We start from the raw sequence: 15,372 nt of genomic DNA, 5'->3' as shown, positions 1-15,372 counted from the left end.
AGAATGGTTAAATTTGTCAGTACCATAGGAATTGGTTCTTCACCCGTTTTTACAATATTATTTTTCTGGTTGTGTTTCAATCCCAATTGTAGGACATTACAAGCTTGCTTCATACCATCTATGAGGTAGTTGATGCATCAGTAAACCACTCCCCTAGTTCCAGTAAAACTCTGCGAGTGAAGCTTACTGTGGCACCTGATGGAAGTCAGAAGAAAAAGAGTATCTTAATAAACCCTGCTGGTAAGCACATGCTATATTGCCCTGTGAAATATTGCTAAAATGTTTTCCCTCAAAGATTTCAGTTCACATTTCCTAGCAGAAAAATCAGTTATAGGGACACCTGAATCAAGAGCAACTGATTCTGGGCGTGTTGTAATTTCTAACTGCCCATTGGAGGCCTCAGATGTGGATAATCTAACTTAGGAGTCTGTGTTTGAAATTCATCGTTTCATTTGGTTTGATTATTTCTGATTCACAGTAGTTACAGACTACAAGCTACATGAAGGCTTTGTCTACACTAGAAAGTTGTACCACTTTAACTATGTCAGTATAGTTAAAGTGGTACAGTCCTCCTAGTGTGGACACTGTTATATCGATATACAGGTGCTTTATACCAATATATCTATTCCTGTATGGGAAAAGGAATAACTGTACCAGTATAAAGCAGTTTTATATCAGTGTAACTGCATCCACACTATGGTTTGGCTGATATAAATATGTTGGTTTAAAAAAAATTACACTCCAACCAAAATAGTTATACCAACACAGCTTTCAAGTTTAGTCCAGGCCTTAGGAAGCCAACAGGAGAAAAGAGAACTACATCACTGCACCTTAGATGCATGCTATACAATATGTAGAATCTGTTTAGCCCTTCTAGTTAATCAGTAAATACTTGCTAATGATACAGTCATGACTGATGTATATTGATCAGTTTAAGTACAAATATTGGACAAATACTGTCATCAGATGCACAAGGGTGACTCCCTTAGCCCTCTGGGGGCATTGTGGGCAATAGATTCTGCCTATCATGTGTAATTCTAACATTCTTTCACATTAAAGAGTTACCAGGGCTTGTCCACACAAAAGTTACACTTCTTTAACTATACCAGCACCAGCCTAGTGTAGTGGCACTTATACTAGTATAAAGATGCTTCTACCGGTATAGCTATTTGCATACAGGAAGAGGAATAAGCTATATCAGTATAAGACACCTTTCTAGTAGTATAAGTGTCTCCATGCTCATGGTTGTACCAATATAACCACACTCTTCACCAAAACAGTTATATCAATGCAAAAACTTTGGGTACACTAGGCCCCAGAGTATGATCTTGATTTAAACTAGTAAGGTAATATTTCAAAAGCACCTTAAGTGATTGAGGAGCCTAAATCCCATTGACTTTCAGTGGGATCATAGGTACTTTTGAAAATGTTCCCCCTAGGAACCTAAATGATTTGGGCACCCAGCTCCCATTGAAAGTGGATAGGACTTAGGCTCCTAACTCATTTTGTCACATTTGACGATTTTATCCCTAATGATGTATTATGGATTGGTGCAAACAGCAAGCTAATAATGAATATCTATGCACTTCTGCAGATTTGTCAGACAGAATGATATCAATAATATGAAATAACTTTCCTTTTTGGGGGTGCAGATTTGCAGAGCTCTAGGCACAGAGCTGAGAGCAAAGCCAGTGAAGAGCTGAGAAGCTCTGAAAAGAAGCAGCGGGCTTCTCTCAGGTAAGTGGAATGAACTCTTCATCTACTCAAAGGAAGGAATCTCTGAGCTGGCAATGGGCCAACCTCAAAAGGCTTCAGCTGCTGATATTTTAGTCAGAGGAATCATGGGAATTTTCACCTGGAAACAAACAGCAAATTCCATGGGATTACTACTGAAGTAGTACTAGTGAAGTGTGGCACCGCTGGCAGCTAGTGCCAGAATCTATATCCAGAGTCTTCCCATGGAAGCCTAGGAAGCTAGCTTTAGTGAAAGATGTTATTTATGTCTCTAGTTTCTAGCCATACAAGCTTTTCTTTACAATCGCCTACCTCTGAGAACCTATTGGAACGTTTGGGTGAACATTTCACTTAAAAAAGCATCAGCTGAGCATCTCAATAAAAGATGTCTTTGCTTGTGTTTGGGCAAAACGATACATTAACCTTCCCATCCCCCCTTGCTGAAGTTTCCACCCCCCCCCCACCACGGTCTGTTTTTCTTTTCCCTTTGTGCTATCCAGCTATTCTACAGAATGCTTGGGCAGGGACCCTGTTCTCTTACATGTCATCTGTTATCACCATCCAGTCCAGTGGTGCTTTATACAAAATGAGAGAGAATCTTAAATAGAGAAATTAACATTGAATAGTGATTGCTTTGGAGCCTTATCTCCCTTCAGGTTTACTTAGGCCACATTAAGAAACATGATTCCATTAGACGAAGGAAAGATGTGATCATATTTTAAAACCCCACCACCAATTCTAGGTGCTCTTTTAATGGGCCATGGTCACTAGGGTTGTCAGCAGCGATTGAGCACCCAGGCCCAGATCCTCAAAGGTATTTAAGTGTCTAACTCCCATTACTTTAAGTAGGAGATAGATGCCTAAATACCTTGGGGCTCTGGGCTCCAAAGATGAAGCCCCTACTACTTAAGTTAACGATTAAGTTTATTAGCTGCAGCTAAGTAGCAGGCTTTTACCCACTATGTGGGCCAGCCACTGGACCAACACATTCATTTCTATTTCTATATATATAAAAGTGCCTTTTCCAGGCACTGGCCTCATAAGCAACTTCTAAGAACGCAACCTGGTTTCAAAGAACAACAAGAAAACTGAACCACCATAACAGCAAAAGATACCAGCTGTCTGAGGTGAGGAAAAACTCCCACCCTCTCCAGCCATGATCACGTGCACTTAACCAGCATATCACATGTTCAGGTGTTTGAGCACAGCGGGTCACTGACTTCATTAGTTCACACAGAGGTACTGAAGATAAATACAGTTTTTCCTTCCCTTTCCAGTCTGCCCAGAAGGACCCATGCCTCCCTTCAGCTTCTTCTGCTTAGTGGGCTTGTGTCTGAATTTAATTTCCTCCCCTCAACTCCATCCCCTGTAAGCACCAGAAGACGGCTTCCCCCCAGTGGGCAGACAGCTTCCAATCTATCTCTGCCCTTCTTCCAGTCCTACCTCTTCATTAACAAACACTGCCAGTTCTAGTCCTTGCTAACACCTTGTACCACATCCTGGCATGAGCTCCGAACCCGGCCTGCCCCTCTTTTGCTACCCTCCCAGCCTAAAATAAGCAGGTGGGAACTGGCAGTAGAGAAGGGGAAAACCTCCAGGCAGAAGGAAGGGAGGGGAGGGGAGGGGTTCTTAGCAGAGGGGCAGGCAGAGTTATTTCCTCTAAGACACTCCCACCCATCCTGTCTCCCAGCAGCCAGAAAAAATTCCTCCTCCTTGCCACAGGGTCCCCTTGTGAACACCTAGCCCCATAGGAAACTAGCCAGTCACTGGGTAACATCCACCTACAGATTAGCAAGATTCACAAGGGTTGATGCTTTCACTGTAAATTTTCAAGGAAAATTAGCATGAGGGTGGGGGGATTTGTTTTTAAGTCTCAAGATGCCCTTCACCACTTGAAAAAAAAATTGTCTGTTGTTTTTTTGTGGATTCCTGCCTGTGTGACTCAGGGTGCATCCATTTCCAATGAAGTACAGACACAGTAGTTTCTTTTATGCACAGCTGCAGGTACGGTTGTAGCCTTTTAGAGATAAGATAAAACAGACCTATTTGAAGTCTCTCCCTGAAGGAATGCACAATATTAGTTTGGATGCCAGTCTAGAATAGGCCTTGTTCCTCTGCAAATGTCTAGTCATGTCATTGGCAAGGTTAGCAAAGAGAAGCACGTATTTGCCCCATTTTCACATCTTCCACCTGCCTTATAGACAAATGCTGCACTGAACATCAGAATATGTGATAGTCAGTTGAGACAGATCTGTCAAGGGCAGATTTCAATGTGTATCTTACTTATTTTATTTGTACAGCGAACAAAAATGCTCCCCTCACAATTCAGTGTAGAAGTGTTATTTCCATTGTTCAAATGGGTAATTAAACAAAAAATCTATAATCCTGTAATTTTCGTATCTCCTAATATAGATCCACTGCTTTGGAGAAATCCTCTCTATGGTCACTGTATATGTTTGGGTTAGTATGAAGTTGTCTTAACATTCAAGCTAGGGCAAAAGGGAATGTTAGTTGGGGCTGAAGTGCCATCAACACAATAGTAGTGATTGTTTCTTTGGCTGCAAAGAAAAAAAGTTCTAGTTTTGTGCTTCCTTGACTTCAGGAGAATTTTTCTCAGGGGGATGTACAAATATGCCAGCAAGGGGGAGTGTTCAGGTTCATTGGTGGGGGGCGTGCGAGACCCCAAAAAGCAACTGGGCCTCCCAATTCTGGATTCGACAGAAATACTCCATAGCAGTGGATCCAGATTCAGAGATCAAAATTACAGGCAAGAAAACAAATTCTGCCTTTTTACCTGTGACTCCATACAAATTGTTTTTAGCACAAAGGTCTCTCTGGGCTCTTGGATGAATACTTGAGCAGGCAGTTCAGGGTGGAATTCCCCCCCTTGCAAATTCAAGTCCACTATTATTTGCTTAGTAGTTTGAATGTATTTGCATGAAGAGACATCTTAGCTGACTTAAGATGTAGAGCCCATAACCTGTTCAAAAGTTGTTCCTTCATCTGAATTGAACAAGGTGCTGCTTCTGAATAAGACAGGGCTGTATTCTGAATGTCAACTAATCCCATTTCAAACCAGCAGTCATACTTGCACCAAATGTGTTTTCTGTGGGGCAGATTCTCGGCTCTGCTCCCTTTTTGCCCCTCTGCCACGGGATGCAGATGGTCCCTTGGGTACCATTGCCAGCAGGTTCATGTTAGAGCCTTCCTAGGCAAGTCTAACCAGTAAACAGGGCTAAGCAGAGCATCAGGCATCCAACACTGAATTCCCGATAATCCCCTTTCTTTGCTACACCCTGCCAAATGTGGACACAGCAAAGAATCTGACCCTTGTGTCTGTTGCAGGAATGAGCCCCAAGTTTCTGTTCAACTTGGTCAAATGGCTAAGCTTGTGAAAGTCTTCCTCATGTTCATCAGTGGCAAGCGGGTGAATGTGGGGGCTCTCCTTTGGAGTTGCAATGAAATCGTGTATTAGATGCATATATTTTCATGATTTCAGTCTCCTGGAAATTACAGGCAAGATTCTATTAATATTCAAAATGAAGCTGACAGGGATATCCCTGCCTTTAAGGTGGGGAAAGTATTCTGGGGGTGGGATTTCAAATGCTGGAAGCTATGGGCTAGAGTTTCTACCTGTAGTGCTCATGCAAGTATTCAGATCAAGTATCCAGATTTATGGTTGGTTGACCCAGCATCTCTCTCATAATAATAATAACACTGACAGTGAGAACACCATTGGCTGTGTTAATGCCATCCCATTTCTGTTGTTGTGTATACTTGCTTTTGGGCAACAGGGAAAATACTTATATAAAACAAGGCTCTGAAATATCTTTCCCCTCTCCCACAGATACACAGGTTTCAGAGTAGCAGCCGTGTCAGTCTGTATTCGCAAAAAGAAAAGAAGGACTTGTGGCACCTTAGAGACTAACCAATTTATTTGAAGTGAGCTGTAGCTCACGAAAGCTTATGCTCAAATAAATTGGTTAGTCTCTCAGGTGCCACAAGTACGCCTTTTCTTTTTTCTTTTCACAGATACACAGTCTCCTTTGGTACATATTGGCTTTTCCCCCTCCTCTTCACCCAGACCTGTTTAAGCAATTTAGCCCTGGCTTGTTTAAATGTCACGTTCTCTCAGACCGCAGCTTTCAGGAAATGTCCTTTGCAGTTTCCTGACCTACACATTCTTGCTGCTGTATCCCCCGTTCTGTTATATAATGGCAGAACTCCTCATCGTAATGACGCTTCAGAGTTTCAGAAAAGGGTTTCACGTACTGTTCAAAGGCATTAGCAAATGTCTCTTTCTCAGACCCACACATTCTTATATCCTGCAGAAGATTAGAATCAAGTGTTTGATGCCTGAATGCTTCCATGTATGTGCAAAGGAGCAGGCAGGGGATGGATGCCAGAAGCTCCAATGGTCAGAAATACTTGAAGTTCTCCTTGGCAGTGGGACACATCTCTCATCAACATGTTATTGCTTCACTCTGTATATTTGCATTGTTGAATGTCATCTTACATGTAAGAAAGCTGTTAGAATTCAGGGCTGCGATGGTACTAGCGTAATTTTTCCCCATTGTCTCAATGAGGGATGGAATTCATTACAGTACCAAAAAAACTGGTTCCCAGGTAGTTCCGTTTTATACAGTTTTATACAATGATGCTGAATTGTGCTGGACCAGAAACAGTTATTCCTACACTGTATGAACCATACAGCGCCTTCGCTGCATGCATGCAACTTCCATTGATCTCCACGAGCTGTGGCGGGTCAGCCACAATATATGGCACTTGTATGCCAAATTGTAGCTGCTGAAACTCTTTGATTTGTGTTCCTACAAGTTAAACTGCCATAATTGTAGACTTCCACAAAGATCCAGATGAGGTTCGTATGGTGTATGGGCTGATTAGTTATCAAAAACAGAAAAAGCCTGGTAGTTTCCTGTTCCAGTTCTTTTTGACATGCTAGTACAGTGGCTTCTGTCACTTCCAGTGTGTAAAGATTCCATATTCAAAACCTTTTAAGTTTCATGGCTTTCCATGCAGGCAGTGTTACATGCAAGAATATTTGAATACATTAAAGCCATGTAAACTTAATCCTCCAAATGAATCTAACACCCTCTGATAGATTGGGGATTTTTATTAAGGCGGCTCTCTTGGAGATCCCTACTGAGACACCAACCTCATACAGGGCGCAATCCTGCAGGCTGCAAGGTGCTGAAAGATAAAGCTTAAATGCTGTGCTGAATTGGGGCCTGAGCACTCAACACCATGCAGGACTGAGCCCTTTTTTGGAACCAGCCTGAAATCATGGCCTTCCACTGATATAAGTAGGGTTTCCCGGGGGTGTAAAGGAAAGCAGAAGCCATCCCAGGGTCTCAGAGATGGAAGTGCCTCCCTGAATGATAATCCGTGATTTAATCAAAAAAGTGTTTTCCTCATCCCATTTGTTGCAATAGAGAAATTGTTCACATCTGGACATGGTGAATTAAACTGTTGAGCATTGTTGGCTACAGTATTGTAAGCCCCTGCTTGACTTTTTTTCCCCTCATAAACAAATGGTATTTCAGATATTCATTCTCAGGAAATAGTTCTGCTATAAATAAAGTTGCAAAGCTGAGCAGGAAAAGGAGTTGGGATTATGAAGCCAGAGGTTGATCTGACTTTATTAAACGTATTTTGGCAAAAAGCAATGCATTATCTCAGATTTTTTTCCACTGACACCTTCTCCCCCAGTGTCTTGCTAGTAAATACACCTGCCTAAGTCCCTAAAGTGGAAACACATGAACATTTAGACCATTTATCTAACACCAGGTTCATTCCAGTGCCTCCCTGCAGAGCTGGGAAAAGCCATGTCAAACAGCAGACTTTCCTTGGCATGCCCAGATTAGCAAATGTATTGAATGGTTTGGCCCAACCACAGAGACTATGCTGTATGTAATAAACCCTCACAGTGTTTTTATCTGCTTTGGCATGAAGCAGATTTGAAAGTATCCCTTGTTTTGCAATATCATGGAATCAATGTACAGCCCTGCATAGACACTCCTTTCCCTCTTATACAAGTAGCCCCTGGCACATCCAGAACATCAGACATTTGTTGTGTCTCTTTGCAAGTAACTCCCAGCATTTCAAAGTGTCCCTTAACTTTTGAATGTGAGGCGGCAGTAACAACTTGAGGAAGCTTTGCTGAATTTTCATTTTGCTTCCTGCCCACAGATATCACCCCGGTGACAACAACCCTGAGCAGAGTGGGTGCTATCGCCATTGCGTGGATGAGAACATTGAAAGGAGAAACCACTATTTGGATCTTGCAGGAATAGAAAACTATACATCAAAATTTGGACCAGGTAATATAGGAATTGATTTTTCACACTTTTGTCCCAGGTCCATCTTCAGCTACATGGGCCGAATTGGGCCCACTGAATTTAGAAATAATGAGTATGTTGTGTGATTGATCCATTGCTGTTTACTGGAGATGGGCTTGGAGAGCATTCTTCAGATCCAGTTTATTAGGTTTAGACCGGGGCAAAATCAGGGCTAGGCTTCGGATGATGCAGGCCACATCTGAGCTGGAACCAGAAAATAGTTGCTTTCAGATTTTGGGATCCAATCCAGAACCAGCACCCCCAGATTCAAAGGGATTTGGATTGCAGTTTTGCCCTGCCTCTGTGTTTTACTGTACCAGATGTCATCATTTTGATACAATGTAGACGGACGTCCAAGAAGGAGAGTTTGTCAGAATAGAGAAAGTGTCAGAGCTGGGGCATGGGTAGCTTCTCCTAAGGGATGGCATTGGGTGCAAGCCAAGTGTCCAGGGCCCAGGAGCCAATTACCAAGAATCAGGCCAAATTGGAACACTAGGAGATCAGAATCAAGAGACAAACCAAACTGCTCAGAGACCCTCGTGCTGGTCAAACATCTTGTGTAGTTTATTTACAATATGGGGTCCCACCACCTTCATTCTGTATACAGCTCTGCTCTAACCCAGCTCCTGCAACAAGCAGCGAAGGGTAATCTCTGTCCTCTCCGTGTTGCCTGCTTTTCTGCCTTCTACTTCTTTCCTGTGCCTATTTGTAACCTCTGCCTAATGGCTTAATTAGCCTGCCAGTTCTGCTCCCCCCACAAATTAGGCACAGCTCTGTTTAACCAACTCCATTCTGCATTGTTTGATTGGAGCTGCCGTGACCAGAGTGCTGGCTCAACCATTCTTGCCCAGCACTCTGTCACAAAGACTTATGCAACTTTTTCTAAACAGCTACGGGTATAATTATGTTCACTTCCCGAGGAAAATTCCACTCTGCCGATAAACTTAACCCTGCCAAATGCATGCTGCTAATTAAAATTTGAAATATTAGATGACTAACTCAGTTTGTTCTTTTCTAGGATCTCCTCCAGCAGCTCAGCAATATGACCCACCAAATAGAGTTGTGAATCAGACTAGATCCCGCTCTCATGAACCTGAAATCTTCCATGCCCACCATAGGAAATCTCAAGTGGTGGACCCCAGCCACATCAATTTGGCTGATGCCTCATACGCCAAGATTGCAGAAATACAACAAAAGCTGCGCAATCAGGACTCAAACAAGCACTTTGTTAGGTCTCCCAAGGTCCAGAGCAAAAATGTAGGCTCTGTTCACCCTGGAAGGGCAGTAAGGAATAAACCTCTTCAAGGGGCATCCATGCCAATGGCTTCCCCATCTGCACGGGTGGGCCAGAATCTTCCTTACCTCCCCATGCAGTCCCAGCAGGCTCACAAGAAACATAAGCAGAGGGCAAAGGAGAATCATCACATGTGCAAAACCTTTCATTCTCCGGGGACAGTTGTGGAAAAAGAGCAGGTGAGAGACCTGCCCACAGTCATTTTGTATGAAGGCCAAGTTGGACAAATGATCCAGAGACATGAACATCATCACCATCATGAGCATCACCACCACTATCATCACTTCTACCAGACATAAAACCGATCCCACCAACATCCTCCAGGAATCCCCCCCATATGAAGGAAACGCCTTCCTGTGACTTCAGACTAAGGCATTATTATGATTAATATTATTGTTACTCTGTTAATATTCAGCTAGCGTATATTTTAGAAATTATATGAAACCATTGAAACTTACACTATTTATATGTTGTGAAACTGCATAGCTTACTTAACAACTTGTTGATATTGGTTTTTAAGTGGCTTGTAAAACAGCAAACAGCCATAGCTTTCTGAGCTGTGATTTAATGCAGGTCATCAACGCACTTCCTTTACAAGTACTTCCTTTGTGGTATTAGAAAAAGATACTTCAAACAACACTGCAGACATCTAGCTTACCAGTCTGCCATGTCGGCTTATTGCACACAAGCCTCTTGTCAGGGGAGCAGTGTTCGAAGGTTTGGACTCTGGAAATACTCAGAATAACAGAAAATACAAACAGCGGCTACCTCTAGTATTATTCAAATTTTCTTTTCTTTTTATTGATTGTAATGTGCTACAAGGGGATTTTAATATACTGCCTTCATGTAGCCTGTTTGTGTTGTACTTTCACATCTTTTCAAGCTATCTTAATAATTACAAGGAAACATCAGCTATATTTGTCAACAGAGCTACATTTTACAACTGATATTTTTTTTTTCCCTTCAAGGTTCTTTCCTGACTCCAGTCCAGTCTGTTAGATGTTGAGGAGTGTTTAAATATACGTCCTTTTTTCTTTTATTTACTCTCCATTCTGCACTGGGAAACCATCTTAGAGGAAAGAAAAGAGGTGGATGTGAAATGGGGTTTTTCAAAACCATCACTAAACCTTAATGCTTGGGCCATAACTACCATTCATTGTTTTGTTTTGTTTTTCTTTGTTTTGAGAAAGAATTGGAGGAAAATATACTTTCTCACTTTAAATGTTGGCAAATATATATAAAAATATAAATAGATAAATATATATATATATATACACACACACACTCTCAGGTACATTTTCTTGTGTTTTAGAAATCTGTGGTTTGAATATTAACATTATTTTTTTCTTACAGCAGTGACTTTTTAGGTATGTTATATAACACATAACCCATGGCATTTTCTTGGGTGCCTGCAATTTGTGTTTCCCCAACACCTACAGCGTTGCTCTGCTCCTTTTGTAAAGACAATTCAACATGTAAAGAACGCTGCTCGCAGTCATTCTGGCCTCTACCACTCTTTTCATATCAAAGGGCTTCCATTCCACAAAATAAAATGAGGTGAGACCTATGAGACCATCATTGGCTGCTGAGAAATTTAAAGGTCAAATGCAATTGGGAAAAAGTGTGACAAAAAAGCCAGTAAATCCAAGTTTTGCTTTCTCTGAGGCTCAGATTTATAGGACATTTGTACAGTGCAGGCAACAGTGACTAAATAGCAACTGCTCCATTGCTTTTGGAACTAAAAAGTAGAGTTCTGATCACATAAAAATGTAACTGCTCTATCAAACATATTTGCTTTTGGTTTTAGTTTCTTTTAATTATTTGTGTGTTTTGTCTACAATGTATCGTGCGAAATGTTACTATCCCCCATTTTTAAGGGCCCTTTATGAATAGGGCATGTTTTGTTGCAACTACAGTCTTGATCAGTTCAAGATGGGAGATTTCCCTGCTGCTGAGCATTAAAACTGTTAGAAGGATACTGTCCTAGGGAAGGACACAGAGACATCAGCATTTAAAGAAAACAATATGGAAAGCCTTGCCTGCTTGTGGAATTGGAGAGGAATCACTGCTTGTGGGCAATTAGTTCTATCTCATTTATCCTCAAATCAGCAGTTGTTTAGACTTATTGTCCCTTTTAAAAATCTGGTTTATTTTAATTTCTTTTTTAGACGTCGACATTGTGTTCTGTTAAATCTAGCAAAATGTTTTAAAGTGTGTTTGATCTGTGTGACAACTATGCTGTTCTGTTTATTTTTTAAATTCCTAAGTCCAAAAATATTTATATGCAGAATTTTCTGTATTGAAAATATGAAAAGGCCACAAATTTGGTTAGTTACCACTGAGTTGTTCTAGTCTAAGCCTATTTTGCTGCTTGTGTATCATTCTTTTTCAATGTATATATAATTATGGACTGCAAAAAAAGGCATTTACATGTCTAGTAGAAGGAATAAGCTTATTTATATTATAGTGTTAACGAAGTCTGATGTATTCAAGTGACTTATGTTATACCGCATGCAAACACACAAGTGTACATTCCATCTGAAAAGGGGTGCCATGCTATCTGTTCCTGAGATGTAAATGATGCTGTTCTCTTTTCAGCAGCGTCTTTGCCAGCATTCTGCAATGTTAACAAAAGGAAATTGTTGTTTTTTTAAAAATACACAGATCATTGCCGGCCAAAATATTGGAAATCTAGAATATATTCAGTATGCTTCAAGCAGGGGCTTGGGAGAGGGAGGAATGTAGAATGGGCAAGAATTGCTCTAAAACCCAAAGATATTCTGCCAGAAAAGATAACAGCAGTCGTAACAAACTCCCGTCTAATCTAAACACGTCCCAAGTTAAGACCAATGAAAGTGGACTCTTAGAACAGCGAATCACAATTGACCATAAGCCACAACTTTTAACCTGATTTATTGTTTGATATCCAAAAGACAGTCTCTGCTTTGCTTATATTCTGTGAAGTACAAGTGAATTCTAATAACATGGCATCCCCACGTGAAAAAATTTGCACCAGCCACATACGAACACATAGTAGCTCAATACCGTGTTGCATTTGTGTTACACGCATCAAGTGTGAATAACTGCTCGAGCAGCACAGGCTCTTTTCACAGAACCCTAAGTTTCCGTATCTTTTAAAAATGTTTGCTTTTCAGTATTTTGTATAGTAAATAGAGATGGTTTTGACTAAATGCTTTATTTATTTAATAGCAAAAACTGTGCCAAGAGAAACTCCTGTTAATTAAAGTTTTACTAGTTCAGAAAATAACTTTTTGGGGGTCTTTTTTGTGGATTTCAGTGGCACACTGCGATTGCTGCCAGGGCCTACAGATCAGGGAATCGCACTGATGGAAGGGCCCCCGTTACCATTAATGGAAACAGCGTTAGGCCACAGAGAATGGAGAGTGCATGCTTGGGTTTATATTTAAAATATTTAGCCTCAACATTCAAATTTCCTATCTCCTACAAATTTCAGGCAGGCAAATTCTGAAAACAAAGAAGCTCAATGTTCTTGTCACTCCTTTGCTTAATAAAAAGTAAAAGAAGCTAAGAAGATATCAAGTCTCATCTTAGTCCACTGAACGCCTGTTGATTTTGATGCGACCAAGATTTCATGCCAAGAGTGTGGGATTAGAATCTCCACCATGCAGACAAATCTTTTCAATATCTACTTTTCTGCTTCCTTCTTTTGATAGTTTTGGGAGTGATTAATAATTTTAAATTAAATGTATAGGAAAACCAGGCTCATAATTTTATTAAGAACAATAATAGTGCTTAGGTACTTCATTGGAGCATTTCATCAGAGGTTCTTAAAGTGCTTTGCCAACAAGCCTCACAACATCCAAACATCTTCCAGGCACAAACAAACGTAAGGCCAAATTCTTCCCTCAGATGCTGATGTACAGCTCTCACTGGCATGCTGGCAGAGCGGACCCTTTAGGAAAAAAATGAACAGGAAACCATATAATCTTTGACTCCGTGACAGACTTGCTACCTTAATGATCGCTAGTGAAGGGTACAGCAGGATGTTAATAGAAAAAACTCCTGAACAAGAACAAAAGCATTTCTGGTCATTTTAAGAAATGTCCATTGCTGGAAATTAAATAGTGTATGCCTCATAGAGGACACTCAGACAAAAATGATAATTTTGACACATTAGAAGTTAAGACACGGGTAACCCTTTTACTCGAGGACTTGTCTATTGCCATCACACACAGTAAATGTCTAATATCATCCACAGATAGCTGTGCTCCTCCCTGGTTTACTGAGAGCCATATTTCATCCATTGTTCCAAAGGAATGGGGAAGTGACATCACCATGGCTTTGTCTACACTGGGAAAATGCATTGTTAGAAAACATGTTACTAACATGATATTAAATATGATTTAGTCCATAGTGTAGACACACATAGTCAGAAATGTGCTAGTTGGTCATGGTTAACCCAAAGGGAGTCTCTAGAGTTAATCAAGACCAAAAATTACATTTTCATGTCTACACTGGATGCTAAGTCATGTTTAACATCATGTTAGTTATAATACCACATTCCAATATAATGCAATATTCCAGTATAGACATTGCCAGGGATTTCTGATGGGTATAATAGGGCCCTTTGAGTTTATGCACTTATTGCAGTAAAACTGACCGCTTTCCTTGTGGGGAGGAGAGGGTCTATAAAGTGCACCCAAACACAAACCAGTTTGAAAATCCCTTGCATAAAAACAACTTGGAGAGAAAATAAATTGAATTTACGTTCTGGGATTAGATTTCCCAGCTTCTCCATTGCTCCTATCTACAACACCCAGATTGGATTTATCATGTGATGATTTTTTCTCTGCAGAATTTGACTGCTGATGAATTAATTTGACATGGGAAGGGTATCTGTGTCTTTCTGCTTTGCATACCTGGTTTAGGTGGTCAGAGAATTGGAGCTAGACTGGACTGGACACCAGATAAGTGAAATAACTGAATTGATAATTTGTGCAGTAGATATTAAATTGTATCTCGTGTGTATTTTGGATCATGGTTATTAAATAATGTCAATCATGCTCTAATCTTTTTATATTTCCAGCTAATTCATTTCTACTGAACGAAATAATGGTGATTATTTTATTAGATATTTTCATTTATTTGTTTTAGATCAAAGGATTTATGAGATACATGGATGGATTATTGTGTGGGGCTAGGAAGAGAGATTGGGAAGCAACGCATAGGGAGATCTTAGAGGGAACAAGAGTAGATATTAACCAGAGGGGGGGAAAAGATGGAAGGAAAGGAAAGCATTGTCTGAAGACTATTGTATGCCCAGTATCTTATTGAACGTTGTATGTTACAATGTGTATGGCTCACAGTTATAATAATACCTAAGTCTTACATAATGACAGGTTTCAGAGTTGCAGCCGTGTTAGTCTGTATTCGCTAAAAGAAAAAGAGTACTTGTGGCACCTTAGAGACTAACAAATCTATTTGAGCATAAGCTTTCGTGAGCTACAGTAGCTCATGAAAGCTTATGCTCAAATAAATTTGTTAGTCTCTAAGATGCCACAAGTCTTATATAGCATTTTTCATCAGTTGATCTCAAAGCACTTTACAAAGGTGCTAAGTATCATTATTCCCAGTTTATAGAAGGGGAAACTGAGGCACAGAGCATGGCAGTGACTTGTGCAAAGTGGCAGAGCTGGAAATTGAACTCACGTCTTCTGAGTCTCAAATCAGTGCCCATTCCACATGGGATTTTTTAGCAGAGGATGGGTTTCAACAAGTCTTTTGCAAATTTCTGTCTGAATAGCAGCCCCAGTACCTGGCAAACTCCTTATAAAGATGTGCACGGTCATTTCACAAAGGGGAGACAGACATAGATGCCTAAATCCTGATATTTTAAAGTGATGAGCACTGGCCCCTCCCATTGCAGCTAGGAGCTGTGGTGTGCTCAGCACTTCTGGAAATCAGGCCATTTCAGAGCATATGTATAACCTCTCGATCCTAGGA

The 15,372-nt window shown here is 40.6% G+C and overlaps 1 protein-coding gene across 2 annotated transcripts in view; it reads left to right on the top strand.

Annotated features, from left to right (window-relative positions):
- The window catches only part of NKD1 (NKD inhibitor of WNT signaling pathway 1), a 141,963-nt gene extending 131,352 nt beyond the window's left edge, over nucleotides 1-10,611 (top strand). For both annotated transcript variants that reach the window (XM_084644374.1, XM_084644373.1), the window contains 4 exons: nucleotides 93-240; nucleotides 1,653-1,737; nucleotides 7,945-8,075; nucleotides 9,112-10,611. In XM_084644374.1, the coding sequence (XP_084500500.1) occupies nucleotides 93-240; nucleotides 1,653-1,737; nucleotides 7,945-8,075; nucleotides 9,112-9,686 (939 nt within the window). In that variant the 3' untranslated portion in view covers nucleotides 9,687-10,611. The remainder of the gene's footprint in view (nucleotides 1-92; nucleotides 241-1,652; nucleotides 1,738-7,944; nucleotides 8,076-9,111) is intronic.
- The last annotated feature ends 4,761 nt before the right edge of the window (nucleotides 10,612-15,372 follow it).

The sequence above is a fragment of the Lepidochelys olivacea genome (genome assembly GCF_965140295.1).
Source record: "Lepidochelys olivacea isolate rLepOli2 genome assembly, chromosome: 12".
NCBI classification, from domain to species: Eukaryota; Metazoa; Chordata; order Testudines; family Cheloniidae; genus Lepidochelys; species Lepidochelys olivacea.
Note: the sequence above shows the minus strand (reverse complement) of the source record. Positions and strands in the feature narration are given on the sequence as shown.